Source organism: Seriola aureovittata, chromosome 7 (genome assembly GCF_021018895.1).
Source record: "Seriola aureovittata isolate HTS-2021-v1 ecotype China chromosome 7, ASM2101889v1, whole genome shotgun sequence".
NCBI lineage: Eukaryota > Metazoa > Chordata > Actinopteri > Carangiformes > Carangidae > Seriola > Seriola aureovittata.
The window spans coordinates 6900950-6928727 of record NC_079370.1 but is presented as its reverse complement, the minus strand read 5'-3'; the positions used below and the strand labels follow the sequence as shown (position 1 = coordinate 6928727).

The following is a 27778-nucleotide window of genomic DNA, read 5'->3' as shown; positions in this document are numbered from 1 at the left end:
AGCCAAAGAGTGAAGGCTACAGGGGGATTATGGTTGGATTACTCTGGACAAACAAGTCTGTGCCAAGATTGTTCCTGTTCAAACAGATCACAGCAAATACTGTCAGACGTGCTTGGGCCCTTGCCTTGGAAGTGCCTGCTTTGAAGGCAAACAATAGAGTAACACACACATATTCCTTCACTGTTGGAGGACACATCTGCAGTATGTTTTCATGTAGTTATGACCTTGGTACCATATAGTGGCAATTAGACCTTGTTATGAACTACTATTTTTAGAGGGTGTGTTGTTTATGTCTGTTATAGTGTCTGGTAGCTGGTATGTGGGATTGCGTGTTTGTTCTTTCTGGCCAGTTTTAGTAGGTCAGCATTTGGAAATGCTGGCATTTAGATAAAACACCTGCTTTTTTTTTGCTCAGGAACTGATCTGTATGGGCTTTCCTTGCAACACACAGGGGATGAAATCTGTCATTGTGTCTGGTACTGTACACTGATGAACCAACAGTGACTGGTGTTTGTCAGAACCATATTCACAGAGTTACGGCTATTTCTGAGTTACTTGAAGGGAGAAAATCTCAAATAATGCCACCAAAATAATAAAACAATATTCCAAACCTGCATTCTAGTGACATGAACTATCGCTCCATAAAAAACATCTTATTGACCGGCGACGAGCGGGAACAGTATTTCATTGCAAATCATCATCTCTGACATATGATACCTCATATTCCCAGAATTGGCAAAGCAAAGATGAGCCATAAATAGCCCTAGTCTTGCAATCATTCGTTTTAGTGGGAAAATTGAACAAATAATATTTAAAGAAAAAACATACAAATGTCAGATGTAGTCAGATGTAGGCCAGCCTTTTGAATGCAAAGTCTCTGCTCTTTTCACTCCTCAGGTAGCTACTTCCAGACTCAGATCTGTCTTTTTCTGAGACCTCAACTCTTGCAAAGATGAGCTTGATTATGCAAGTGCAAGCTTGAAGTCTGCCAAAGGGAGAGGAAGAGAGAAGTATTGAAGAAAGAGTAACACCGGACAGTGCAAGTGCTGCAGAGAAGGACGGGGTGGGGACATTAGCTAAACACACAAGATGGATGAGAGAGCATTTTAGTCACTCTTAGCCAACATATGTGCAGATTGGACAACTGGAAATGGATTACCTAAAGATAAGGCCTGTTAAATTATCTGACAAGCCTCCTCCCAGCTTACTGTTGCATCATTTTTGACTGTGAAGAAACACCCACACTGCTGTCATCTTGTGAATCGCTCTGTGGTTTTACCAGTTATGGTTAATTTTACTCGCCTGATGTGAAGAAACCTTAAATTCACAAGAAATACAGGGAAGACTTAATTTTTTATTTAGGATTAGTGTTACTTAATAAGTCAGAACTGATTTGCGACATGGGTCTGTCTCAGATCTAAAGATGCCACAAGCCCGTGTTGTTGTCCTTGACGTGACTGTAAGAGAAAATTAACCACGGAAAGCTCTGAAAATGACTATGTCCTCTCCTGTGGGACCGCAGGGTATCACTCTGGCTCAGCCCATCCCTGTCCCAATGCTGACTGTCCTGCCCCCCTCCTCAGATACAGAGTCCTGGTCTCGCTCACCTAGCCCTAGACTGTCACGCTTCAGCCGCCACAGTCGATCCCACCGCAGCAGAACCCGAATTAAGAAACGAAATGAGGAAGAGCAAGATTGCACTCTGAAGCGAGGTAAAACACCACAAATTGTAATAGAAGACACTGCGGAGAAGGGCACCATTGGACACAGAAGCCCCTCGCCCTCCCCCTCTGTGGCCACACAGATGGAGGGGGAAGAGCAAGGTCAGGACAGCCCTTCACAGGACCTCCTCCTGCCACCATCATGCTCATGGTCTCGTAGTCCCTCTCCTAGCCGCCGCTCCCGTTGGTCCCTCAGGAGCCTGCTCAGCAGAGACTCTGACTGGGACAGCTGCAGGTTAGTGTGCTGGATTCATCCCAAACAACCAGCCAAAGATTTAACATACTATGATGAAATAAATAATAAAATGAAATGCTAGTGTGCACAATTTCTTTACACCCTCATGAGAAAAGGGCCCAAACTAAAGTGTTTCTTTTTCTTCATTCATTCAGTTGAAGGCTCTTTCCTTGAAGATGAGCTCACTTATCTTACAGCAGCAGCACCACATAGGGTTCAATGGCTTGGAACAGAGCATCCACACCGTCAGCACTATGTTTGACTCTCTCATGGGCATTCAACGCTTATAGCGCTGTAAAACCTCAGCTAATTTGCATTGAGGCCTACTGAGACCAGATTTGCCTGCAATGACTGACTACATGAGTAGCCTCTCATTTGCACATGTTGGTGGGGAACAAAAAGGCCTTACTTCTGACAGATTTATGCTTAGTCCACTTTTCTCAAACGCCACACAAGGTCAACTATTTTGGAACAGTGTGTGGTTAATTAGCTAATGGCTAAAACTAGTGAGGACAGATTACACAGTTAAAATCCTGATTTAAGCTGAGTTGATTCATGGTACGCAGTGACGTCAGATAAAAAAATCAGGCCAACACTCAGATTGTAGAATTTAAGTGATGAAGCAAGAAATTCTCACACTACCCTGCACTAAAAACTAAAAAACATGGATAATACATATCATATGACCAGCTATTTACTGGTATTTTGGAGAATAATGTAAGCTTTTAGAATAGATGCCCTCTTCAAATAAGCATAACAACAAAACTATGTAAACTGTAAACAAAGAAATTGAGACTGCTCTTGTAGCAGCAAGGAAAAACAGAGCTGGGTCAGTCACAAGGAGCTAGAGGCGGGGTTCATGCGCCATTTATCCTTGCTCTGAATCATGACATCACCCTCAGCCAATGGGAGCGGGCCCCTAGTCTGATGATGTCATGCGAGTCCAATCAGAGGAGATTCTGGGCACCACTGCAGTGGGCTACAGAGGGCAGGCAGAGGGTGATTCTCTCCTGTGCTCCATATGAACAGCTGTGCCCTTGTCCTCTTCATGTACACATCATTTTATTGATCCAGTTATATTATTTTGCTGGATATTAATGAAACTTACTATCCAGATCTGCGTTATGACCCTTCCAATGGTGGTTTGACAATTGGATTTTATAGTGAAGAACTAATGTCTACATATTGCTTAAAACGCAAGTGAAAGTTAGGGTTTAAACAATGGAATTTTAAACAATGTCAAGTAAATGATAACAAATATGCACCTCTTCAGTGAAAGGCTCATGTTTTATTTTGTCATAGGATGACTCACACATAAAACACTTGACAGCTGAGGAAGCCATTATTGCCTAAAACCATCCTGAAGATATTTGTGGCAGTTTGTAGAGCATGACAACCTACACAACCAGCACAGTTGATTTGCATTTGTCAAACAACCTGGACAAGGCTGTACAGTTTGCCCCAAAGGTGGGGCACTAAGTTCCTCCTGGGCCTCATGGCAAATGTTTATTGTTCCTGTTAAACAGTGGAAATTTGGTTTGCACATAAACTCAGCTGTTGGCACAAAAGCCATTTGATGCAGTGGACATTCTTTTCGAACCACAGACCAGCTAACCTTGACTTTCATAACATCCGTGGGACGTTGTTATTGTTATTGTTATTTTGTAAGAGTTTTTAGTTCCGGCTCCTTATCGAAACAGTTTATGATTATGCTCAAGTTTGTCTTGATCGTGGCTTAAGCCAGGCCTGCTGCAAAGGCTTTTCAGACAGGCTGTTGCACAGCAATTTACTGGTGTCAGTCTTCATACAGGGTGTGAATCCAGTGGACACTAATCAAGGGTGATTTATCATTGATAGTATTCACAGAAGATGTCAAAAGATCTTCTGAACACAATGATGAGGTGTTAGAGCTGTAGTTGCTAGCGGCTGCACAGTCCAACTTCTAAGCTACTGTTGTAGAGCAGCGAAAAATAATTGATTTCCGGGAAATCAATAAATTACGTGGTATTGGATCAGCGCATAGACTTGCATATTTGTTGATACCCGAAACTGTTTTGTGGGAAGTATCAAAGGCATTTCCAATACTAGTATGGGAACAACTCTGTTTGTGAGGACTAAATCTAGCAGGGGTCTACTGACCTGTTATCTAAATTGTTTTCTATAGAACACTGGTCAATTAAGGCATAGTTGCATCGGATGGGTTTTCAGTTTCTAGATGCAACCAGCACAAATGCATTTTCCACAGCACAGCTGAAAGGGAAATTCCACTTTACAAAGTGACGTCGTTGTTCTTATTTTGATGTAAACATCTTGTTAAATCGTCATAAGAACTTATCATGTGTTTACCTATATGAATATGTAATATGATAGACCTCTAATTTTAAATATTGCTAATGTGTAAAGCTCTTATCTATTGTCATGTCTTTGAATTTAGAATTTGTGTGTGTCAGTGGAGGAAAGTCTTAAGTGCAATAAGAAGCTTGTAAGAATTTTTTTTCTATCAGATACCTTTATACTTGTTATTGATGACACATCATAGCACCTTTTTTATGAACAGTTTGTTTGAAGCAACTCTGATCAGTCGGCTCTAAGGTTGATTCTGGAGCAGATGTTTTTTATTTTCTGTGCACTACTGTATAATTAATTTACGTGCGAGTATTGGACAAGTGGAAACACAGTGTAAAAAAAAAAAAAAAAAATTGTCAGTTTCTGAGATAAAATCAAACTTGCATCAACATAACTGCAAAGGATGTTACACCAACACAGAGTTTGTAAGTGTGCTCTCTCTTTCACTTTCCGGTTTACATATTCTGCATTCAGTTGGTGCTTTTACATGCACTCTGTCTGATTTATTAATACACACATTCTTCTGAAGTTCCTTTCACTGTTGCTGCTCAGTATCTCATGTCCAGCGCGATTTTATCAGCTTTGAACCTGTTTTTGTTATCAGCTTTTATAGTCATGTTGATTCCTTTGATTTTTTGTAGTAAGGGGTGGTTAAGGGGTTAAGTTTTTTTTGATTTTGCACTGTGTAAATTGCCAGAAGCTACAATCTCCTAATTAGCACAAAGACTCAAAAAATCTGTGCTCTCGCATAAATTCACTTGCGCTGCTCTTCTCTCTCTTGCTAGGAGAGCAGGAGTTTCTGTAAGCAGGAAGGAGAAAGGTGCAAGGCTAGAACATTAACATCTCGTAGTCTATACCCCGTATTGTAAAATGTACATCCTGTACATATTTTTTAGCTTTTCTTTTAAGCTGCATTCTGTCTCTTTTCTCGATGCCCACTTGGCCCGTTAAACTCTGACATTATCATGGGCCATTGGTGAACCTCAGAAAAGCAGATTACAGAGAGGGAGACAGAATGGTTGGAGATGTGGGCCTGGCTCAGCCCAGCCTGGATTATGATGTGGACTCTAATCCAAAGGGATGGACAGAGAGATTGAGGGTTAAGGGATTGGGTGGGCTCTGGGCTTTGGCCAGGTGGATTCACTACAGTCAGCTATGGTCTCTGTATTTACAATGATAGTCCTATTTTTTGTTTTTTTTTAATGATATATACATAGTGAACATAGGGACGAACTGGTATTGCAGAACTACATATGATACCAGTTTGTTTGCATCACAGGTTGAAAGGGGGCTTTAGATCTTAAACTAACTACCATTTTTATCATTGATTAGTCTGCTGATTATTTTCTTGATTGTTCGGTCTATAAAATCTCAGAAATGAGTCACGAGTGCTTATGACAGTCTCCGAGAAACCAAAGTGATTCCTTCAGATTGCTTATTTGGTCCAATTATCAAATATATGCATTTGAAAAGTCAGAACCAGTGAATTTTTGGCACTTTCGAAAAACCATTTATCAAAAATAGTCGGTTTATCCACTAATCATTTACTCATGAGGTTCATCAATCCATTTTAAAACATCTGTTGTGTTGTCTTGTTGGAAATGCTACTGGATTCCCAGAAATGAATGGGATAATGAATGAGAGATTAATGCTGAAGCTGGTTAACAAATTGAAGCAGCATATAGAGGCTGCTATAGTTTTATATGCGGATAAAGGCCTTCATGTCAGAGATAACGCTGTTGGTAAATGTTTTTGCGGTCGGCTGTCTGTCAGGTTTTGGTTCCTCTGAGTTCAGATAAAACCTTTCAGTTTCGACTCTGGTTTATCATCCTTATCGGTGCCCCCAGTTCATCGCCACCTCACTATAAAAGCAAGGCCTCACTCAACACATGGAGTCGCCGCCTCCTCCCTCCCTCCTCCCTTCCTCCTCCCTTCCTCCTCCCTTCTCCTCCCCTTCCCTCCTCCTCCTCGCTCCCTAGTGGCAAAGGGGATTACGGATGGACGCAGAGACAGCAGCCCGTTACCGGGTACTGCAATCGGTATAGGGAGCAGCGGTCTGTCCGGTACCTGGCTGCGTGCTGCTTGGGCGTCGGACACGAGGGGAAACTAACATCTGCCCCCGGGCCGGTGGGACGATGGGTGCATTTCCACCCCGACGCTAACCGAAGGAAACGAGGCAGAAGAGCGGACATACACCCCTTTAGCGTCTGGCTTGCTTAAGCTGCACACACACACACACACACACCAGGGACACCGGTGCCATATTGATACAATAGAAAGCAGCAGCTCGCGCGTGTGTGTGTGTGTGCGCGCGCGCGTGTGTTTTATTTTGTGTGTGTATCAGCTGGATCGCAAACGCCTCATGACATGTTCGAGTAAGTGGCATAAACAAGAGTCTCCGGTAGTGTGATGGATAGCATGTGTTGCACAGTGATGTCTGCCCGCGGTCCTCATGTACCGTTCATGGGCGTTTGGTGTGATCAAATGACCGAATCCCACTGATAATATCTGGATGTTACCGGCATGGTTCATGTAAAAAAAAATACAGATGTGCAGCCAAGGTCTGTTATCAGCGGTGATTCGTTTTGTTTACCTTCATCCTGTCGGTGCTCATTCGTTGACACGGTCTACCTACAGTCCCCACACCCTCTCCATCCCGTCTCACTGACCATAACATCAGCCTTGTACAACATAGTGCTTTTCGGTCGAGTTGTATAATTCCTCTTTAAGGCTCGTGCTTCTCAGGTGTTTGTCCCGTTATAACGTCGGGTAGCCGGTGTGTTAGCTTCCCATTAGCTGGCGATCTGTGCAAGTTCTCCTCGCTGTAATGTGTGCTAGGACAAGAGGGCAATATAAAGGGTGAAGCACACCACAGAGGCAGCTAGAGGTTTGTGTCGGTTAGCCTTTTACATTCGTGCTGAAGACGGATTTAGCACCGGTTTGTAAACACATGCTGGCTGACACAGATTCACATCAGTCTGTCCTGGTCGCACTGACTGACAGCGCAGCAAGCCTATTTACAGCGCTGATGTACGTTTACCCAAAGATAGCTTAATGCAGTAGATGAGCTAATATATTTTCTGGGTTTATCTTCCTGCAAAACGAACTTGGTGATTTTTTTAGTTGTGGCTTCACTGCTCTCTCTCCCTGCCACAGTGATGTTGCCTTTGAGCTGGTTAGGACAGCTGTTTCCAAGTTTACAGCTGTGCTCATTTCATATTTTCCCCCCAAATTTTTCCTTTTATTTAATCAACTAAATGGTAAAGTCTCCCTTTCAAGAGGGCAGCAAGAAAACATTAATAGAAACAACATTGTCACTCTAAGATAACCGCCACACACTATAATAGAGTATATAGACAATATTCAGTTAAAGTGCATAAAAAGATGAGTTTCTAAAATGTCTAAAGTAAGGTAAAAAAAATAATAAATTATCTAAATTATCAACAATATGGAAAACTTTCATGGCAGAGATTAGGAGGGAGATGGTACAAAAATCATCTCAGATTGTTGATTTAGAAAATAGTTACAGGGCAATGGTTAATATGGGAATACTTTGAGGAATGGGGTGAGTGCAGAGCAGTTTGGCTTAAAGGGATTAAACGAAGTGTTGACTTCTTGTTTTGGCTTCATTAATGAAATTATTAATTGTAGGATTCATTCACATCTTATTCATGGCGCCCACTTTGGATTATAGAATGAGCGATGATAAATAGCTGTGTGTGTGAGAGAGGCAAACTTCTAAGATGACTGATGGTGAATGCGGCGGTTGTTTTACTTACAGAGGAATGAGGTGCACTTTCATGGGTCACTGACCTGAACATTAGATGCAAGTGGTTCGGGAAACAGTAGGATGCCCATGAAGAGGTCAGAAGAGACTGCAGCGTGTCGGAAACATTTATTTGTCCATTAAGTGTGTAGCATATAAGATGACCATGGACCTGATGAAGGCCAAAACCCGAAGGTCTTACAATGACGTTGTTCTTTATACAGCTGTTGCTGGAGTTTTGACCCCTCCACACTTGGACATAGGTGAAGCTGTGCCAGTAATTCCTGCTCTGAAATGTAAAATATAACAAATGCCAATTATAAGTTGCTCATTTTGTGTTTCCCAAAGGTTTTCAGTTCACGTTAATACGAAAGAAAGAAAAGCAGTAGTTATTACATGAGGGCAAACGTGTCAGCAGAAGATTGGTTGATTGTCACAGTTGTCATTAATTACATTTCTGTCAGTTGATTAATGGATTAATTGGTTAATCATTTGAGCTCTAGTCCACACTGTTAATTCAAAGTCATGGCAACTATATAGCTGTTATGTATGTCAAATGATGTTTTTCTGTTCTCAGTGAAATGTGTGTCTCTGTCTTTCCTCAAGTTCACCAGGAGACAAACCTAAATGAAAATTTGTTATTACAGCACAAACTGGAAATTGTAGATCATGTGTTTTGTAATTACATTTCTTGATTGGACTGTCTTAAGACATATTACTAAACGGTTTTAAATACCCTCACTGTCTGCTGCTGTACCAGTCAAAATGAGTTCAGCTGATAACACTGTCCTTAAATAGCCTTTCTTTGGTCTTCACTAGGCAGTTTGAGATGGTATGCTATTATTAAAAAGGAAACGCCTCCAGCCTTTCTTTTAAAAAATGACATTAAAGGCAGGACAGAGTGAAATTTAGCAATGAAATATGAAACTGTTTCCACGGTTCCCTCCTGAGCTAATGTGCTCTCTGTCTCTCTCTCTCTCTCTCTCTGTCTTTTCTGTCTCCAGTACAGCCAGTAACTCTCCACGCAGCACCCCCGGCAGCTCTCCCTCCCTGCGGCGCAGGGTCCTCGGGGGTGGCAGGGCCACTGAGACCGAGGGAGGAGGAGAGAAGAGCGCTGGTGGAGGAGGTGGAGGTTCAGATAGCCCACTACCCTCCATACCCTCTGCCTCCTCCCTTACATCCGCCTACCCACTTGCTTCTCGCCACTTCAGCCGCAATGCCAAGGTACCTCAGAATATCCACCGACCAAGATATTTTATAGATTTCTGCTAAGCTTAAATCCTAGTCAGTAGACATGCAGACATAGAGAGATAAAGGTGAGAACTTCCTACCTGTGTTCCAGTTTAATATACAGTATGATCACTGTCTAATCTTTACATGTGTCAGACTTAAGTCTCTTTCATGTGATCCCAATGAATGACGTCATGACTAAATCAAAGCTATTTCAAGGCCATTTATTCTACAGTTTTGTGGCGTGTCCTCATCAAAGACTCAAAATCAATTTCTTTATGACTTTGCAGAGCTTGAACAAAATAGCAAACAGTTGTGCATGAATGCACCGCTCTGGCAGAATTTCTTAATCAGATCAGTCTACACTTACAACAGCGTTTTCAGTCACAATTTTGAAAGAAATTCATGATAAATAAACAGCTTAGATACCAAAAATGTTTCTGGGTGGGTGGGACATGGCCTCCCATGCCAATAAAATTCCATCTACACCAGATATCATGAGGGATTGTAAATGTTTGTTTTGTAATTCCTTTACCTTCCTTTTTAGCCATGTGAGCTATTGCAGTGTTGACCATTCCTCTCAGCAGACTGTTTTATACTATATAAATGTTAGCAGGTTTACTCCCTGTAAATTAACCTGTGTGCCTGAGGGTTTTGTTTAAGCATTCACATATCTATTATTTCAGGCTCATTGTTGTGGAAACAACAGCTTTTTTAAAAAAAATACCAACAACTGTTCATTACAGCTGGTTAGTGACGCATACCTTTCTAAAATGAAGAAGTGCTGATAGTTTTGACAGCTCTTGAAACTGCCAAACCTCAAGGTTACTGAAAACAGACTTAGCTTAGGGACTGGACCGGCACAATCGCATGCATTCAATATCAAAGAGGGCTACTTTACCAGAGCATTGTAAGCTCATAGATGTTCCATATCTGCTGAGAATCAGTAGTGTAAACTTTTTTATTCCTACAGAGAAACATTAGCACTGTTCATTACTAAGCATGCTTCTCTTTTCTCCACAGAAAATGCAGAGCTGGTACAATGTAAGTATATATTAACAGCCCCTCATTATGCATTTTCACTCCGGGGTACTTGCCTTGCTGATGTTTGTCTGTTTTTTTAAGTTTCATGCGGGTGGAACCAGTTGACATAGTAAAATGCTAATCATTGGAGTTGAATTATTTTAGTGTTTATCTTTTAGATAAACACAGTTTTTTTTTTTCTCACTTGCTTAGCCAAATATCCCAGTCTAGCCCGGGGCTACTGACTGCGACGCAAGGGTAGTTGTGAATTCAAATACCATGTTCTCCTTTCTTTTTCCTGTTCTCAGGTTCTCAGTCCGACATACAAACAGCGGAACGAGGATTTTCGTAAACTCTTTAAGAAACTTCCTGACACAGAGCGACTTATAGTGGGTGAGTGAGATATAGAAGTGCCAAAGACATGTTGGCATATGATAAACTCTGTTGTGCCCTGCTCATGTTGGGCGAACTACACTTGTGTCATCAAAACCTCATACCGTAAAGCAAACCTTTTGAATTGGTGAAGTGATACAAGCAGATGTTTATCAGTCTACTGACCTCTCTTCTGTTCCTGTTTCTTTCCTCAGACTACTCTTGTGCTCTGCAGAAGGACATACTGCTTCAGGGCCGCCTTTATCTGTCAGAGAATTGGCTCTGTTTCTACAGTAACATCTTCCGCTGGGAAACCACTGTAAGTCATGCACACACTGTGTACACATTTACACGCGCCAGTCAAACACATGCCCGTTGTAACCTGGTTAATGTCACACCTGCAATCAGATAAGAAGTCATTTTAATGGACATGTTTGCAGATCAATACAGATAATGTTCAGGCCCTCGGTGAGATAAGACTATCACACACAGAAACGCACACTGAAGCATACACACAGTGAGCCTCTGTCCTTCTCTGTTCAGATCACTATCCTGCTGAAAGATGTGACCTCTATAACCAAGGAGAAGACTGCTAAGCTCATCCCAAACGCCATCCAGATCAGCACCGACAATGAGAAGGTCAGACTCAAGCACAAATGATAATGGGCCGTAGTATTTTCAATGAACGGGAGACTTTTAATTTTACTCCATGGTGTATTAACACACTATCCTTTACAGTATGTTTTTTATAAAAGCATGAAAAGTGTCAGCTGTTGATACTATTCACTTCGAATTATCCTTTTTTTTTTTTGCCAGTGAAGCAGTATGAAATAAGCTGACTCAACTTCTGCACTGAATGTGACAAAGCAAACATCCCAACAGAGGGAAACCATTCGTCAAATCCACTGTCACATTTTTCTTCTCTCTCCCCTCTTTCTTTCTTCCTTCCTTCCTTCCTACCCTCCCTCCTTCCTGTCCCACCGATATTTACCCTCTCAGCATTTCTTCACATCTTTCGGAGCAAGGGATCGCAGCTACATGATGATTTTCCGTCTGTGGCAGAATGCGCTGTTGGACAAGGTACAACCTCCTCTCCCACCGCCCTGGTGGTTTATGCTGCTGTCTGATGTGACACGGCGAGTAGTTAACATCTTAGAATAGAACACAGCGTCAAGAAGCAGGAAACAGCCATAAACACAGGCTCGGGAGAACAAATCACTGTTATTTGCTGAGTTTGAATACAGACATTTATTTGAACAGCGCTGGTGCAGAAACACAGCAGCTTAGTATTAAAGCACATGGCAACTGATGGTGAGATGAAACTGCACATGCAATGGAAACATTACGTGATGTTGACTTTATACCGGTGCCTGGAAATGACTTACTGTTTCACCTGCAAAAGGCTGTCTAACAAAAACTAGGTAGCTGCCAAGATCAATCATCAGATGCTATGTTGTGTTTGCAATCAGAAGTGTTAACTTCAAACTTACTGTTTTTTTTGTAGTGATATGATGAAGTAAATTTATAGATCATCACTGAGGTCAGCACAATTTCAAAGTCTGACAGAAATTTGTGACTCATGTGAAACGTGAGCCTTATGCATTTATTCCCTGTAATGGCATGACTGGTTGGATATCCCCATTTTCACTCTTTCATATCATATTGACTACTTAAGCAGCACATCATTAAGTGCTGCCATCCTGTTTCCAGTTAGAATTGATTGCCATCCAAGGGGCCTTACGAACCAATATAAACTCTTATACACAATTCTGCACAATTAACAGAGATGTCCCAGACTAGTTAACGCACCTCACTGTATCATGTAGTCGGGGTTAGCCGCATTAGCTATACACTCTGAGCCAACTGTGTCAACAGGTGCTACTAAACTATAGATGAATGCAGGAAATGCAGAGCTGTGGATCTGCTGTGTATCATCAAGTCAGTCATTTCAATTTGATCCATTGAATGTTGTGTTTATTATTTTCACAGTCTCTGTCCCCGAAAGAGCTCTGGCACATCGTACACCAGTGTTACGGCACTGAACTGGGCCTCACTAGTGAAGACGACGACTATGTCTCCCCCACTGCCGAACACATGAACGGCCTACTGTGAGTGTTCATGTGTGAAAACATGATAATATGTTGCGCAGTTCATGTTGTTTGAGAGGCTTATATTGTTGATGCATATGTGGATGCTTGTCGACACATACAAAAACACACTTTTCACTAAATTCTGTTGACTGTCTACATTGTAATTTTATTCTGGTCACTTGCTGAAACAGAAAAAGCAGCAGAAAAAACATGCTCATCAGGTTCTCAGGTTGCACGTATGTGTAAACATGACCAGACCAACCGACATGCATGTAGCATGAGGCCTTAGTTTGCTTTTCCTTTAACCAAACATGCAGATCCTAGCTAACTAGGAAAAACATGTTGTTGGTGCATACACTATACAAGTCATTAAGTTTAGATTTATAAACTTTTGTTTTTAATGTCAGCTAGCATAATAAATGCATTGAATTCCAGGTCGGTTAAAGATTTCCTAAACCTGTCCCTAAGTTCTCTAACTAACACTTTCTCTCACAGTCTGGTTTTCTCTGTATGTGTCTCTGGTTCACTCAGTCTCTCACTTCCTCTCCCTCCTTTCCCCAGGCCAGGAGACGAGTCGGTGTCGGTCACAGATCTGCTAGACCTGAGCTCAGTGTCAGTTCCCTCTACCGGCAGCTCTCCCCCTCCCCTGGTGCCCTGCGGTCCAGCCAGCCCATCCTCTGCTACAAACCTCGGGGGCTCCTCTCCCCCTAACTCCGCCTCCTGTCTGCCCATAGAGATGCCCTCCTCATCTGGACGCAGACTCAGCTCTGACCCGCTTGAACCCAGCCCGCCCAGCTCCCACAGCTCATTGCCATCCACCACTCCCACCAATGCCTCCGCCTCTGCCTCTGCTCCGGCCTCCTTTGTGAGTGTTCTTCTTGACATCCACATTAGTTAGGCATTAACAAGGCAATATCTTGTCTCCAATATAGTATAATGCACAGTCTGATCACATGGGAGGATCTATGATTTCATGTACTTGAGTTGTACAAGAATGATAAAAGACTCTGCCTTCAAAGCTGTTATCGTAATGGATATTAAAAAGCAGGGTATCCCATATTGCTATGGACGGTCTGTACATTGCCTCTGCTTCATTAAGTGGAGACTTCAACTTTAATAATCAGCTGCAACACAGATGGAGCAGAAAAGTCTACTCACATAATTAATCTGCTCCTGCTGTTTGTGTTTCAAGACATCAGCCTGAAATCTGCAGCCAGCTGCCATTAGCTACACGGCAGAGATGGACTGAATACAGTAGAATCCACACACTGCTCCTTTGACTCCCGTGGCTTCCTCTCTTGTAACCAGAGATAATACCACATCCACAAACACAAACCAAGAGCTTAGATCAATGCGCAGTTTCTTTTCAGTCTGTCTCTCCCATACGCGTGACCGTGAGATTCACTACATGAAACCCAGAACCAGCTACCCGCCAGGAGAACAATGATTTCTCGAGTTTTGTTTTGACTTGATACCGCTAATGTAGAAGCTATTATTTTCATTTTTTCTTTTTGCATGAAAATACCCTTTTTATGCACCTTGGAATAACTTGATTTTCACAATGGAGACATTTTATACCATGTGCAAAAACAAAATCAAAACCTAAAACAAATGATTGTGGATAACATCTGACAGAGTCTGTGTTTGTGTAATATCCGTGTCTTAGCAAGTAAATAATCGTGTCTAGCCAGCTATGATTCATGTTGTACTTGCCAAACAAGTCTGATTTGTATACTGGCTAACATATCCAATACAAGCCAACATTAGCAGCGCTGTGTAGTGCCTTTTAACACTGAAATTGATGCACTACTTTAATCTGTCTAATGGAATTGTTCTCCTCAATAAATAATCTGAACCATGGCAGGTTCATTAGTATAGCACCTTTCAATAACAGGGGCCATGCTTAGATAAGGCAAAAATGATAATAATTTAAAAGCACAAATAAGGAACGTGCTTGCACAGTGCATGCCACATAACTGCAGCATCCATGTGAATCCACCGTGGGACTTCTAATCTTATGCAAACTAATAATACAAATAAACAAAAGCATTTTTGACAAAAAATCAGGATGTACATGTTTTTAAGTGAGGAGTCGTGGAAGAGTGTGTAGCTGTTTTAGGTTGGCTCTTTGTCCAATCAATTCTGCTCAAAAGCAGCTTCTGTGGTTGTCTGTGTTGATCAAGTCTAAGCAAAGCTACAGTGAATAAATGGAGTGCTGTGTTTACTGTGTGTCGGTTTCAGACACGGCTGCAGTGGTATGTCTGCTCAGGCTGCGTCAACACGAGGTCAGCCCAGCTGAGGCCTCTTTCGTCTCAAGTCATATGACAATGGGGTGATTTCCCTACAAACCTCTTGCTAACTGTCCTCTGGTGTGTTTTTTTCCCCCTCACTGCACCAGAATCTCGAAGAGGGTGGGGACAGTCTGTCTGAGTCAACCAATCACATGCTGCCCCAGCCAACGACCAGTCTGGGAAACCTCTCCTCACTGGACATCACCAACGATGAGGAACTACCCACAGACCCCAGCAACTCCTCTGACACGCAAGAAGAAAGTGAGTGTTGTTTGGGTTTGGATACAGACCGCCACAAGAACCCGGTCGAGATGAAAAAGTGTAAATGATATAAATATTAGATGAGATTAGGATAGCAATATTTTAATAGTAACTTTTTTTTAAACAATATTTGATTTAAGTGATGTGTATTGAGTTGACTAAAACTGAGGGAATACATCTTGAAACTTATTTTGCTTAACCCTTTTGATGTCTGTTATGCTGCTATGCTAGAGCTTTAAACTCAACTGTCTAAACTTGTGGTGTTTTCTTAATTTACTATATTCATTTAAGATTGTCGGCTTTAATCTGATTGTACAGTAACTTTGTCTTTACGTCATTGCTAAATGTTATTATAGCGAGTTATGAGTGCTGCAGGGATGATGTGTTGTTGTTGACCAACCCGTTAGCATAGACCTGGTTCCCTCGACAGAAAGCTTTTGGATTATAGCCGAAAATAAGATGTGCGACAAACAAGAGTTTCTGATAGCTTCACGTTTTGTTCAGCGAGATAATCTTCACTCAGGAACACCACTTTTGTGATTTTTGAAGCCTAAATAGAATCGCCAGGGGTAAAAAGCTAATATTAGACTGTTAAGGAACTACACCACGGTCGCATGACTTCAACGTTAGCACCACTAAAGTTCCTTTTTGAAGACACATGAAAGCTTAAAGAAATCATGAGTGGGTTTTTTACTGACTTAGTTTGTTTTCGTACATGAAAATGTCTTGAGCTTGTGTTAACTACAGACTTTATTTCAACCATTTAACCAAAAACCCATTCAAAAAACCCATAAAGTTCAGGAAAAGAGAACCGGAAGTGCAGAAATAAGAATTTATTCCCAGGTGTCCTTTGGAAGTTTATGTCCACCACAGCCAAAGATACTGTGCGTGTCATTAAACTCCAGTTATATGCATGCTGTTTTTGGCAAAGTCAGATGATTAACCTTAAAATTACCTCAGAGCTGACAAGATAATGATATGATTGCCTGGAAGTTTAATATTAAGCACAGAGAGCATTTCTCAAAAGATTTTAATGTGTAAACCAGAAACTGCTCAGTTTTACTTTCATCCATTCAGGAATAAGCAAAGACATACAACAGCAATTTATGCTAGAGTAAGTGTGATTATTATGATGTCAAATTTACCGATAAAACAAACATACTTTAATGTCTCAGTGTTTAAATTATACTGGCAAAGGATGAACAATACATTAGGATGCATTTTTAGAGCCATTTAAAATAAACCAGCAAAAAAAAACCACTAAAATAACTGGAAAAAAGAATCTAAAGAAAAGTAAATGTTAAATGTTTTTTCTTCTTGGCGTTAAGGTGAAGTGGAGTCATTCTGTGCGGACCTGAGCGGGCGGCTGCACATCAACACTGCGGTCCGCATGAGCGTAGACAAGCTGCACGACTTGCTGTTCTCTGCTGACACACACTTCATCCAGCACCTCTTCTCTCAGCGGCACTTCACTGGTAGGTTAAACACACACACCTTGTATCTGCTTGCACACGCTGTTGATGTGAAATTCCAAGTTTTTTTCTAGGGTTATACCACTCCCATTGATTTAAACGATGGGATATTGAGACACTTTTTGTTCTGTTGTTTTTTTGTTTTTGTTGTCATTGATCCCATGTTTGACAGATCTCTGCGAGTTCTTTCTCGTGCTGTGAAACTGTTTTTAGCTTTGATGATTATGTGATGTTCCTACATTTTCCAGAATGCAACTTGCATTGACTTGTTGCATAACATTAAGTCCAAGAGAGCGAGTTTTTCCTGTTGATACGGTGACGATTGAAGCCCGGTAATTGTTGTTGCTCTGCTGTTTACCGGACCATTGAGGCTGCAGTCTGTGGAAAAACCACTTACACTTTCCTTCTTTGTGTCTCTCACTACACCCTGATGTTCGCTATCGAGGTTTTAGTGAATGTGACATGTTTCTGCCATTAAAACTCGAGTGTTAAGAAAACACCTGCGAAGGTCTCTACTTTTTTTAAACATTTTGTTGCTGATGTTTTTTTCTTTTTTGAAACTAGTTCTTTTGAGAGCTGCCGTGCCACTCGGTCCAGCTGATAAATACAAATGTGATAACTTACCCCCCCACCCCTCAGAGACATGCTGTATTGTGCCACTAATGAGGGTGCCACACTAGCTCTTCATGTGGTGTTATCCACCATTTGTGATTGGCTTTGCTTTGTCACTGTACAACTACTTTATTTTATATATTTGAAGTCATCCTTGCATAAATGCAGTGTGTATTTTAGACATTTCTCTGGTTTAAATGAGGCCAGAGACAAAGCCGTGGAGTTGATTTGGCCAGTGGCGACCCCAGCCAGAGGCCCAGCCCGCTAGGGAACATTGTGTAGCTCTAATTGGGGCATTTCATTCTGTCTTTTTTTTGTTTTTTTTAAGAAGGGAGTGTGGTTTTACCCTCTCTTTTTCTCTCTCTCTCTCTCTCCCTCTCTCTACCATCTTCAACCTCACTGGATCTCATGGTCTCTCTCCTTTTCATTCATTAATTCTCATCCTCTCTTTTGCGCTCTCATTTTCACAAAATATCTTTGAACTTGGTGTCTCTTCTTCTGTCTCCGACTCACTCACGTCTCTTTTCTCCCTCTCTCTCAGACTTGTCGGTGGGTGAATGGCAGCAGGACAGCAGCAGTGGGACTACCAGCCGTGTGCTTAGCTACACCATAGCCCTCAACAACCCCCTCGGCCCCAAGACTGCCCCTGTGGTGGAAACGCAGGTCAGTCCTTGACAAACACCGGCCTTTTGTAGTTTAACTATTAAGCCCTGTGGCACTCGGGTTCTGTAAAAGGCAAATAACTGGGCAGGAACACTGTGCTTACTCAACCTGAACTGGAGTGGAACTTTCTGTACAGTTGTATTTGGGGATCTTTTAACTTTTGCTTCATGTTGGTTCCAGTTCTGGGCCCAGTTAAGGTTTCAGTGTGAAAAGTGATAATAAAAACAATTAATTGTACACATCATGAAAACAAGTGAAGAATTTAATTCAGAAATAACGATTTGGAAATGATGTTACTGTAAACTCAAACCAAACCATTGTGCTGCCATAAAATTAGAATTAGTCCTTCAGTTACAAAGTGGTAATATTTTAGGCACCAGTTTTCCCTCAAAGCATTTTGAACCGTCTTTGTTTTGTGAATTAATTAATCCCCTTTTTCTCTAGCACTGATGTTAATTTCCTTGCTGTGGTTTTATACTACTGCTGTATTTATACTGAGCAAAAACTACCTGCTTCACTGCTGTGACAGGGTAATTTAATGATGTACTGTATATACAGTGGTGGTGGTGGTTTTTTGATAGCTCAGCTTTCTTGGGTTTTACTAGTTGTCATATTGATTTCTGCTTCTCTGGAGCACAAACTTATTTACACTGACAACAGAACAGAAAACTGTAGAAACCAAGAGGTTTGCACTCCATTAACTGACTACCTCCACTTCTCTTTTTGCCTCCAGACGTTGCATAAGAGCAGTGCCCGAGGCGAGTGCTATGTGGTGGACTCTGAAGTCATCACCTCTGGCATCCCCTACCAGGACTACTTCTACACTGTCCACAGATACTGCCTCACCTCCATCAACAAGCACAAGAGCCGGCTCAGGTAGGTTTGGTGTGGTCTTATTGGGGTAATCCATGTGGGTGGAATTTTCTTTAACTTCACACACACAAATGAACTGTGAAAACAATATTAAAACAGAGGAGCCACGAGCATCAAACTTAATGTTACAGAGAGAATTTAACAGAACTCCAAACAGAGGAGAGAAAACGCTGCCATGTTTCATCAGCTCATTAAATTTGATCATTGTTTACACATGCACTTTCAGGTCCCAGCTAAATAAATGATGCAAACTATAATTGAGTGGCTAGGTCCTTTACCCTGGGGACCAGAAACTCTCATTGGCATATGAACTAATCCCATCAGACCTTTCCCTCCCTTGTTTGATCTAGACTCCCTTAGACTTTTTAATACCAGTCCAAACACCCAACAGCTAGCGGTGTTTCTTTCTTTCATCATTCTGCAGACATTACTGGCCAAACGTATTGTACATCAGTTGATGACACATCAGCATATTTCCAGTATTTCCAGCCATAGGGTTTTTATTATTGGCAACACAAATCGTGATGTTGGCTTCTCAGGATCAAAGAGCTGTGGCATCTTCCTTAACAATGTTCAACAAGAAGGAGACAGTGGTTTCTCCACTGACACTAGCCTCAATAGACTATTATCCAATGGGGCCACAAGACATGTTTTGTTTAAGTAAGGGCTTTGACTGTCTCACACAGCCCTTACATGGGCCTGTATCCCTATATGCCTTTTCATTTGGAGCCTTTTTTCCCCACTTACAATCTGGTATTATCTGAATCCAAAAAGGAAATAACTGAATAAATTAATAGACTAAATATATTTAATTCTGGTGTAGAGGATTTTTCTTTTAAATTATGAAAATTTGTCCCATAAACTCTTCTTCTAATTACTTTCCGTTCAAATGGTACAGTATGGAGACGTTGCACCATTGGTCAACCAGTGTGTTGGAGTTTCCCCATTGGTCATTGCTCGTTTGCAATGAATTGGCTCAAACAGTTTCTATTACATCATGGGTGTGTGAATGTGTGTGGGTTTACAGGAAGTATTGCCAACTTAGCACCTTTGTTGTTAGATTTACCGACTTTCCAGACCCAACTTTTTCCATATTAAAAAAAAAAAAAAAAAAAAAAAAGCAACCAGCGTCAAATGTAGTGACTTTTTGGACAAACCTAAGCTACTTTATGTAGAAGAGCGTTACCAGTAATGCCCCACAGATGGCTTGGAAGCGACAGCTAGTTACCATGTAGTCTCAATGGGCTGCGTCTCAGTGAAGATTTCATACTTTTTGTTCTCTGACAACAGAAACAGGAAAACATGTAAATGAGAACTGCTGTATTGGGAATTCAGCTGTCAAAATACTGTATATGTGAGCACAGAGCGCAAGAAGGAAGCAAACAGATAAAGGCTGAAACCGGCTGACACTAGGCAGAGTGCAAATACGGCGCTATGCTGTCATGAATATGCTAATTAGTGTATTATGTCATCTAGCAACATTTAGCGCCTTTTCCAGCAGGTTTGAGCTACTTTCCATTGAAGGTAGTTATTTACAGCGGTTCCACAACATTTTTCAACTTCATCCACAACTTCGCACATTGAACATCCACAGTCCAGCCCTATACTCGAGTTTGACCTAATCTTGTATAGAAAGCATCTGTAATAGGTCATGGTTGCTATTTACAGGCAGACGAACAAAAAGGTCTTAGTGTTCAAAACCTCCAGTAGTAGCATAGTCTGACACACACACACACACACACACACGCACACACACACACACACACACACACACACTGTGCTGTGATTGGCATGTTGTGCATGTTTTCTGATTTGCTTTCTTTGGAACATGGATATCTTGATCATTTAAAAACTTGGAGATGTCAGTTAGATTGTCCAGTTTCTAAATTAATTGGCAGGAACTTTTTTTAACACAGGTTCCTGCTTGTTGTCAGGAACTGAGTGAAAATAATAGGAAATGAATGATATAAACAACATGACATACTGATCCACACATTAGATTTCCTATATAGGTTTTAAACCCGGTGTGTTTGTTTTTCCTCTGCCCAGAGTTTCCTCAGACATCTGCTACCGGAAGCAGCCGTGGAGCCTGGTGAAAGCATTGATCGAAAAGAACACCTGGAGCGGCATTGAGGAGTACTACAGACACATGGGTAAGTCACATGGTTCGCCTCCTCCACCGTATCTTTCTATACACACGACCTGCGGAAACTAACCCATTCAGGCATACTTCCCTTTTGTAAATAACTGAACAAAAGCAAAGTGAAACTGCTTACGCAGGCCACAGTTGATTATGAAAGCCAAATCCACAGTTCATGTTGGCATGTTAATGCAGTCCAATTACTATTTACAACTGGTGTGAGCTACTTCTGTTTTCTATTTTCAATATAAATGGATGTCGACAGACAGTTCATGGTTTATGTATTTTGATTTGACAGTAAAAATGAACAACCTCAAAGTGAGGAGACGTTATACTTGAACAGAGTTAAGGCTACAGTGAGTTTTGGCACCAATGCCACCATTTTTTCTTTAGCTTGATTTGAATTTCTTTTTTTGCTTATTGTGACTGTTTGATAATACTGTTTTCACATTCAGTCTGTTATGCTGTTGAGCCATATTTAGAGCACGCTGTGACAGTTTGATCAGTATTTTAATCCCTCCACCTATTTACTTTGCCCCGTGCAGAGAGTGAGGTGTGCAAGCTGGAGACGCTACTGCAGTCTGAGGTCTCTGTGGTGACCACAGGCGAAGCAGTGGGCGCCGATGCTGCCAAGACCCCACCGGCCCTGCGCCGCCGCAAACGCACCTGCTCTCGACGGCAGGGCGAAAGGGAGAGAGAGAGAGATGGAGGAGGTGTGGGCGGCGGGGAGCGAGGGGACAGAGGAGTCGGAGAGGAGAGGGAAAGGAGAGAAGCCAGTAAGTCAGCCGGGATACAGTTGTTGAAGGGGTTTGGGTCCGTGCTGGGATTTCAATCTGTGCCAACGATGTTGACGGCCAATCAAAGCCTGATTCCATCTTAGGTGCAATACTGCCCTCTAGTGGTTCTGTCTGTACTTCTTCTTTCAACATTGAACTTAAAGGTGCCCTGTGAAGTTTTCAAGAAATAAAACAAACAAACGCAGGTCTTCAAAGGTGTTAAAACACATTTTTCCTTTTAACCTGAGTTGGGCGTTAGTGGTGGTTATAAAATGTTCTTTGTTGGTGAGTTTGACAAAACTTCGATGAAAACCCCCAGCACTATTGTTCTAGATCCTGGACCTTAAATGAATTAGTTAATAAAAAGTACATTTTTTCATTGCATCCATTTTCTGCTGCCAGGTCCAGGTCATAGTTAATGATTTATTATATTATGAGGAATATGGCAGGAAGTATTGATTGAAATAAATGAAAATAAACTGACATTTATCGCACATATTGCACTGTAGATAATTCTAGGCCTTAACATCCCCACTGTTTTTATATACTTTGGTCAGTGTGACTGTGAAACATGTATAGAATCTATGTGGTATTAAAAATGTCTTAAATTGAACATGGTGAAAAGTTATGCTCGACACTGAGTGTTACTCACCAGATCACATTGTGTGTATCTTTGAGGTCAAACAAAAGTGTTGAATTAATTTCCCTCCTCATTAAATATATTTGCAAAACAGATTTTAAAAAGAAAAAAAAAAAACTATTTAAAATCCTGCATTGTTTACATCCACATTTGTACTCATCTTCCTCCCACTTGTAGATCACTTGTGAACCATTGGTAGGACTGTGCATGAGTGTGTGTCCTCACGCACATGCATGTGACGAACGATACAGAAACTGCTGCAGAGCACTACAAGAGGTTGCAGACTCCACAGGGAAGCTTTTAATGGGATGTCGAGAAATTTTGAGAGCAATTTCCAGACAAAGTTTGGGAAAATAAAAGTTGAATTCATAAATGGATAATTTTACTGAAATAATTACTGTTTTGACTCATGGAAGAAGTATTTTAAGGGCCTGGAAACATTAAGATGTATTGCTGTTGGAAATGTACACCCAAAACACAATGGGAACCCTGATCCATTCGTTTGTTTGTTTGTTTTAGGTGCTCAGTATATAAAGCTGGGAGAGCGTTCACGTGGTGGAGGACACAACAGTATATCGACCATCCTCCTCATCGTCAGCTTCATGTAAGTTCGAATGTGTGAACTGTGTGTTTGTGGTCCTGACACCAGACTTTCAGATTCTCTGTTCTGACATTCCCTTCTGGCTATTTTAATATGATTTTAATGTTTAATGTTTTATGTTTTACTGCGCACTGGTCATATGAATCTTATGTATTCTTAACTAATCATCTCACTCACAATGAGTGAGTCAGAACAGAGATGAATGTTTATAAATAGATAAGAGGGATTCTCTGAGTGTACAGTTATAAAGTGGAAAATCAGTAGTTGACACATTAAAGCATGTGTGTGTCCTTGCATGTGGTCCTCCTCCTTAGTAATACAATACACCCTTTCCTATATTGTGTAATACAGTGCAAATTTAGGAGTTCCCATCTGATCAAATCCCTGGTTTGATTGTATAGTTTTGATTATATTAGCTTTCTGCTGTCTTGGTTCCATCCATGTCTGAATGCTCCCTCATCCAGACATGTTGGATATCGATCTTCTGCATACTAACAGCTTCACAATGCCTTTCTCGCCATTTCTCTTCTTTTCCCTCCTTTCTGCAATACTTCTTGTGCATAGGATCTGTATCAGGTTCGTATAAGAGGCTTTGATTTTATACCAATGGCTGCATAAATATGAACTAAGTATGAAAACGATAATTTTCTCACAGGAAAAATCCACCATTGAAATCTGTTGAGATTGGACGCCTCATGTCTTTAAGGTTTGCTTTGCATTTAGCCATGAAGCACCTTCACACTGTTGTGTATGATCACTGTATATCAGGGGTGATTCTGTGTCTTCTTATGCACTGTGCAGCGGCCCGGGTTCAAGCCGGACCTGTGGCCCTTTGCTGCAAGTCACCCACTCTCCCTCTCCCTTTCCTGTCTCTCTCTCACTCAAAGAAAAAAGAACAGGCCTAGACTAAATTTCAGATGAAGGTAGAGAGCTATAATAGAGCAAGATGTTTTATGGCTGCATTGCATTCTGGTCTATGGTAGCTACTGCCAGTGGAGAAATTGTTGACTGATGTTGCAGACTGGTGAGTCTAGGAAAAAGTCTTAATTCTGCTATTAAAATTGAGGTAACTGGTCACAACATCTACATTTGAACGTAGAATACAACATATATCATATATATCAGCAATACTTTGTTTGTTTGTTTTTGACACTGGTATTTGCGTCAGGATGGATTTTTCCTGTAACAAAATTACAGTGTGATATTATTGAGAGCTGGGTTGTGTGTAAATGGACCTTGAGGGCATTTACAAACCCTGATCCATTAGTTTCCTGTTTATATCTGACTGATGCTTTCCATTAAAGAATTTTTTTGAGCATTTTCATAGCAGTTAGTAAATCTTGAAAACCCTCTTCTCTCTCTGTCCCCGTCAGTCTGGTGGTGCTGGTGGCTCTCAACATGCTGCTCTTCTACAAGCTGTACGCTCTGGAAAGGGCGGCCCATACACTGGAGACGTGGCACTCCTATTCTGTTGCTGACAGGTAAACACGCCGCACTGTTTTCCATACAAATGTACGAGACACTCTGTTATCTCCGTTCCTCACCCAGCGGGACTGTGGTGTTAATTGGTGTTTGGTCTCAGGCTTATGGAGCTATTCTTGTGGGATCTGAGGCCGTAATGTCCCTCAGAGCTTTAAGTTACCGCAGAGCGACAGAATAATCCATTGCCTTTTCAAGGTTAAGTAGATGGAAATTAATTTGAAGCAGCTATTATCAATATTTTTTGTGAATCACATAACTACTTGTCACTTCTAATGACCACCCGACTCTACAGAGCGCTGCGGCGTCCTTCAGCCTATTGTTTTGGTTTTCTAACCCGCAGCTTTAGTGTTTTGATTCACTCGCTGTTTTTTTTGGCCACACAGGTGTTTTCAGTGAAAAAGCTGTAAAACACAAATGTACACTACGAGCTCAGCACCAAATGGCAGACGGACAAAGTTAGCAACGAGCTGGTGAACGTAGTGGAGTGTTTAGCAGCTAAAAAGCCATGCGTTTCCCCCAGGAGTCGGCCGAGAGCAAACAAGAGCTAATAGGAGCTTAAACATTAACATTCATTAGATGGACATGGACGCTAATGTTTCTCTGTATCTGCTGGATGTAATATATGTCCACCTAGCTTGTTTCTGCTGCCCCCTAGTGTAGGATTAGGAATGACTACTGGCATGCAAACATTTTGATGACTGTGCACTTGTCTTGTTCTCTCTCCATACCTCTTCATATCCTCCTTCCTCCTCCCTTTCTTTCTCCTCTCCTCTTGTTTTCGCCTCCTTCCTCTCCTCAGTCCTTTGCCCCAGACGGCCGGCGAGTGGGCTCAGGTCCTGCAGCTCCAGAGGCAGTTTCACCAGGCTCAGCTCAGCAAGTGGCAGCAGATCCTGCAGTCCTCTGTCACACTTCTCGACCAGGTTTGTGTTTTCTTTTTAGTCTGTGAGGCGAAATGCTTGTAGTGCACACCTGCAAGGGGGGACGCATGTGCACAAAACACAAACTGCCTATGCTCATAATTTCCTAGATGTTTTCACTGCATTATGTAATCCAGCACGTCTGACCTGACCTCTCTCTCACCCCGACCATGTTCATCTCCCAGATGAAGCAGTCTTTAGAAAAACTCCACCGGGGGATTGTGGTCCCAGAGGTGCAGCAGGACCCGCCCACTGACACCCTCACAGACCCCGTGACTGAGCCCTGAGCCCTACCTCTTCTGGTCAACACCACTCCGACTGTTCCCCACATCTAAATACACTCTGGCGGACCCCTCTCTTCCCTCCCTCATTTCCAAATTGAAAACCAGGTTTGGAACATGCGGGAGGGGAAACTACATTACCCACAACTCCTGACTGACTTGAAATGGCAACGTTCGCCTTCAGCCTGAACCAGTAACAACTTCAGTGAACTCTCACTCAGACTGGAAGCTATCAGGACCACAGCAATAATTTACCTACAGCTGCAAGTCATCTGTATGTAGTGTATGGAAAGAGGCCACTGGTGGGCCGACTCACGCCATCCGCTCCTCAAGAATCATAAGACACATTTCAAAACGGCCAACCGTGTTTCAGAACAACTTTAATTCCGACCTCCTTCCCAATTTTATGACTATCACAGACTTCGGTTTTCTCTTCTGACCTGCGACATTTCACAGATTCAGTGATTCTGGAAAGTGGGTGCTCTTCCCTCCAAGTCCTGGGAACAGTTAAGATACCCTTGCCTCTAGTGAATGCCTGCTGAAACAAAAAGGGGAACACCACCTGCTGTGTGGATGTGAGGAATAAAAACACGTAGGAGGAGAAACGAGAGTGCTGACGGGGAGCAGGACGCCTCTCTCGCTATGTCTGCCAGAGATTTTTTTTTTTTTCTTCTTCTTCTATGTCCGAGTTGCGACCCGCCAGAGGCCGTCAACCCTCTGCGAAAGGGGACGAGGAACATTTCAACACCAGACACTTTAGTCTTCACCCTGATTTTTAGATGTGAATTGTACATCTGAAGATAAATCCCAAACACACTCCCACTCCTCCCGTTCCTGTCGGGGTTTTATCTTTTTTTCAAAATCAGTGTGTTGGGTTGTTTGTTAGGGCATCAAGCTGTTTCTCGGGCCGTTACAGTATTTATTATTACCAATGACTTTTGACCTGAAGTCCTGTCCTGCTCTTAAGAAGTCATGTGGTGGGTATTTTGTGCTCTGATTTGCTGTTGCGGTGCGGACCAAGAGGAGCTACAAGAGAATAATTACTGGTCACAGCAATAATGACAATAGTGATTCTAGTACTTTTTGAATGTTTCAAACAAAGTAGTATATAATTATAATAATAATAATGAGGATGTGCGTGAATGTGTGTAGAAGCAGTGAAAAAACCAAGCAAAGAAGATTTTGACTTGAGAGAAGTATGCGTGTGTGTTCATGAGGAATCCTCACTGTTACATTTTCAGATGTTACATTTTCATATTAGCGTTTCTTTATATATATATTATTATTATTATTTTGAGATTTATTTTTCAGGTTTAGTTGCTCACTCTTTGTATCACAGTGCCAGACTGTAACAGTTCAGGATTTACCGTAGACTTGATTAGGTAGAAACGTAAAATATCACAACGGTCAGCTACTTATGGGCCAGACATTTCAAAATAAAAGGACCAACCGGAACTTTGCAGGCCCAGGTGGAGAAAAAAGGGAATCTGTTTTGCAGTATTGTTTTTTTTTTTTTGTGTGTGTGTTTGTGTGCGTTTGTAAGATTAATTTGAGTAACTTGTCTTCTCTTTTTATTGAATTCCTTTTTCATTTTCTATCTTTATTATTTTGTCATCTTTATTTGTTGTTTATTTTCAGCCTGTCTTCTTCTTCTTCCTCTTCTTCTTCTTCTTCTTCTTCTTCTTCTCATCACTCAACCCCCACTCTTCCTCTCTTTCCTCCGTGTGCTCCCTCTTCCCATTCACCTGCTCGCTCTCTCTCTCTCTATTTCACTGAAAATAGCGGCTACAGAAGCATGTGGGCCCTGCTGTGCATGGCCGTCCGCGGATGACAAAAGGTTGTAATATTTATTTAGGGAGGGAGGGGGAGGGAGCCTGGGGTGGGGGAGAGAGAGAGAGAGAGACAGCTGAGGAGCGGGGATGAGAATGTACTGTAAAGATGTGATTGTACACCACGCCGTGGAGAGAAATGAAAAGTTCTAAAACA

The 27778-nt window shown here is 41.7% G+C and overlaps 1 protein-coding gene across 5 annotated transcripts in view; it reads left to right on the top strand.

Moving 5' to 3' along the window:
• Positions 1-27778, top strand: part of gramd1a (GRAM domain containing 1A) — a 30459-nt gene extending 2681 nt beyond the window's left edge. For 2 of the 5 annotated variants that reach the window (XM_056379900.1, XM_056379901.1), the window contains exons 2-20: positions 898-1956; positions 9073-9292; positions 10322-10342; positions 10630-10714; positions 10909-11012; positions 11237-11332; positions 11693-11773; positions 12683-12801; positions 13345-13648; positions 15182-15335; positions 16664-16810; positions 17961-18082; positions 18816-18958; positions 21005-21108; positions 21641-21871; positions 23031-23115; positions 24486-24593; positions 25394-25514; positions 25697-27778. In XM_056379900.1, coding sequence (XP_056235875.1) covers positions 1493-1956; positions 9073-9292; positions 10322-10342; positions 10630-10714; positions 10909-11012; positions 11237-11332; positions 11693-11773; positions 12683-12801; positions 13345-13648; positions 15182-15335; positions 16664-16810; positions 17961-18082; positions 18816-18958; positions 21005-21108; positions 21641-21871; positions 23031-23115; positions 24486-24593; positions 25394-25514; positions 25697-25798 — 2811 coding nt within the window. In that variant the 5' untranslated portion in view covers positions 898-1492 and the 3' untranslated portion in view covers positions 25799-27778. Of the gene's footprint in view, positions 1-897; positions 1957-6289; positions 6678-9072; positions 9293-10321; positions 10343-10629; positions 10715-10908; positions 11013-11236; positions 11333-11692; positions 11774-12682; positions 12802-13344; positions 13649-15181; positions 15336-16663; positions 16811-17960; positions 18083-18815; positions 18959-21004; positions 21109-21640; positions 21872-23030; positions 23116-24485; positions 24594-25393; positions 25515-25696 lie in introns of those variants that run through there. The other 3 variants (XM_056379903.1, XM_056379902.1, XM_056379905.1) reach the window with 2 other exon arrangements.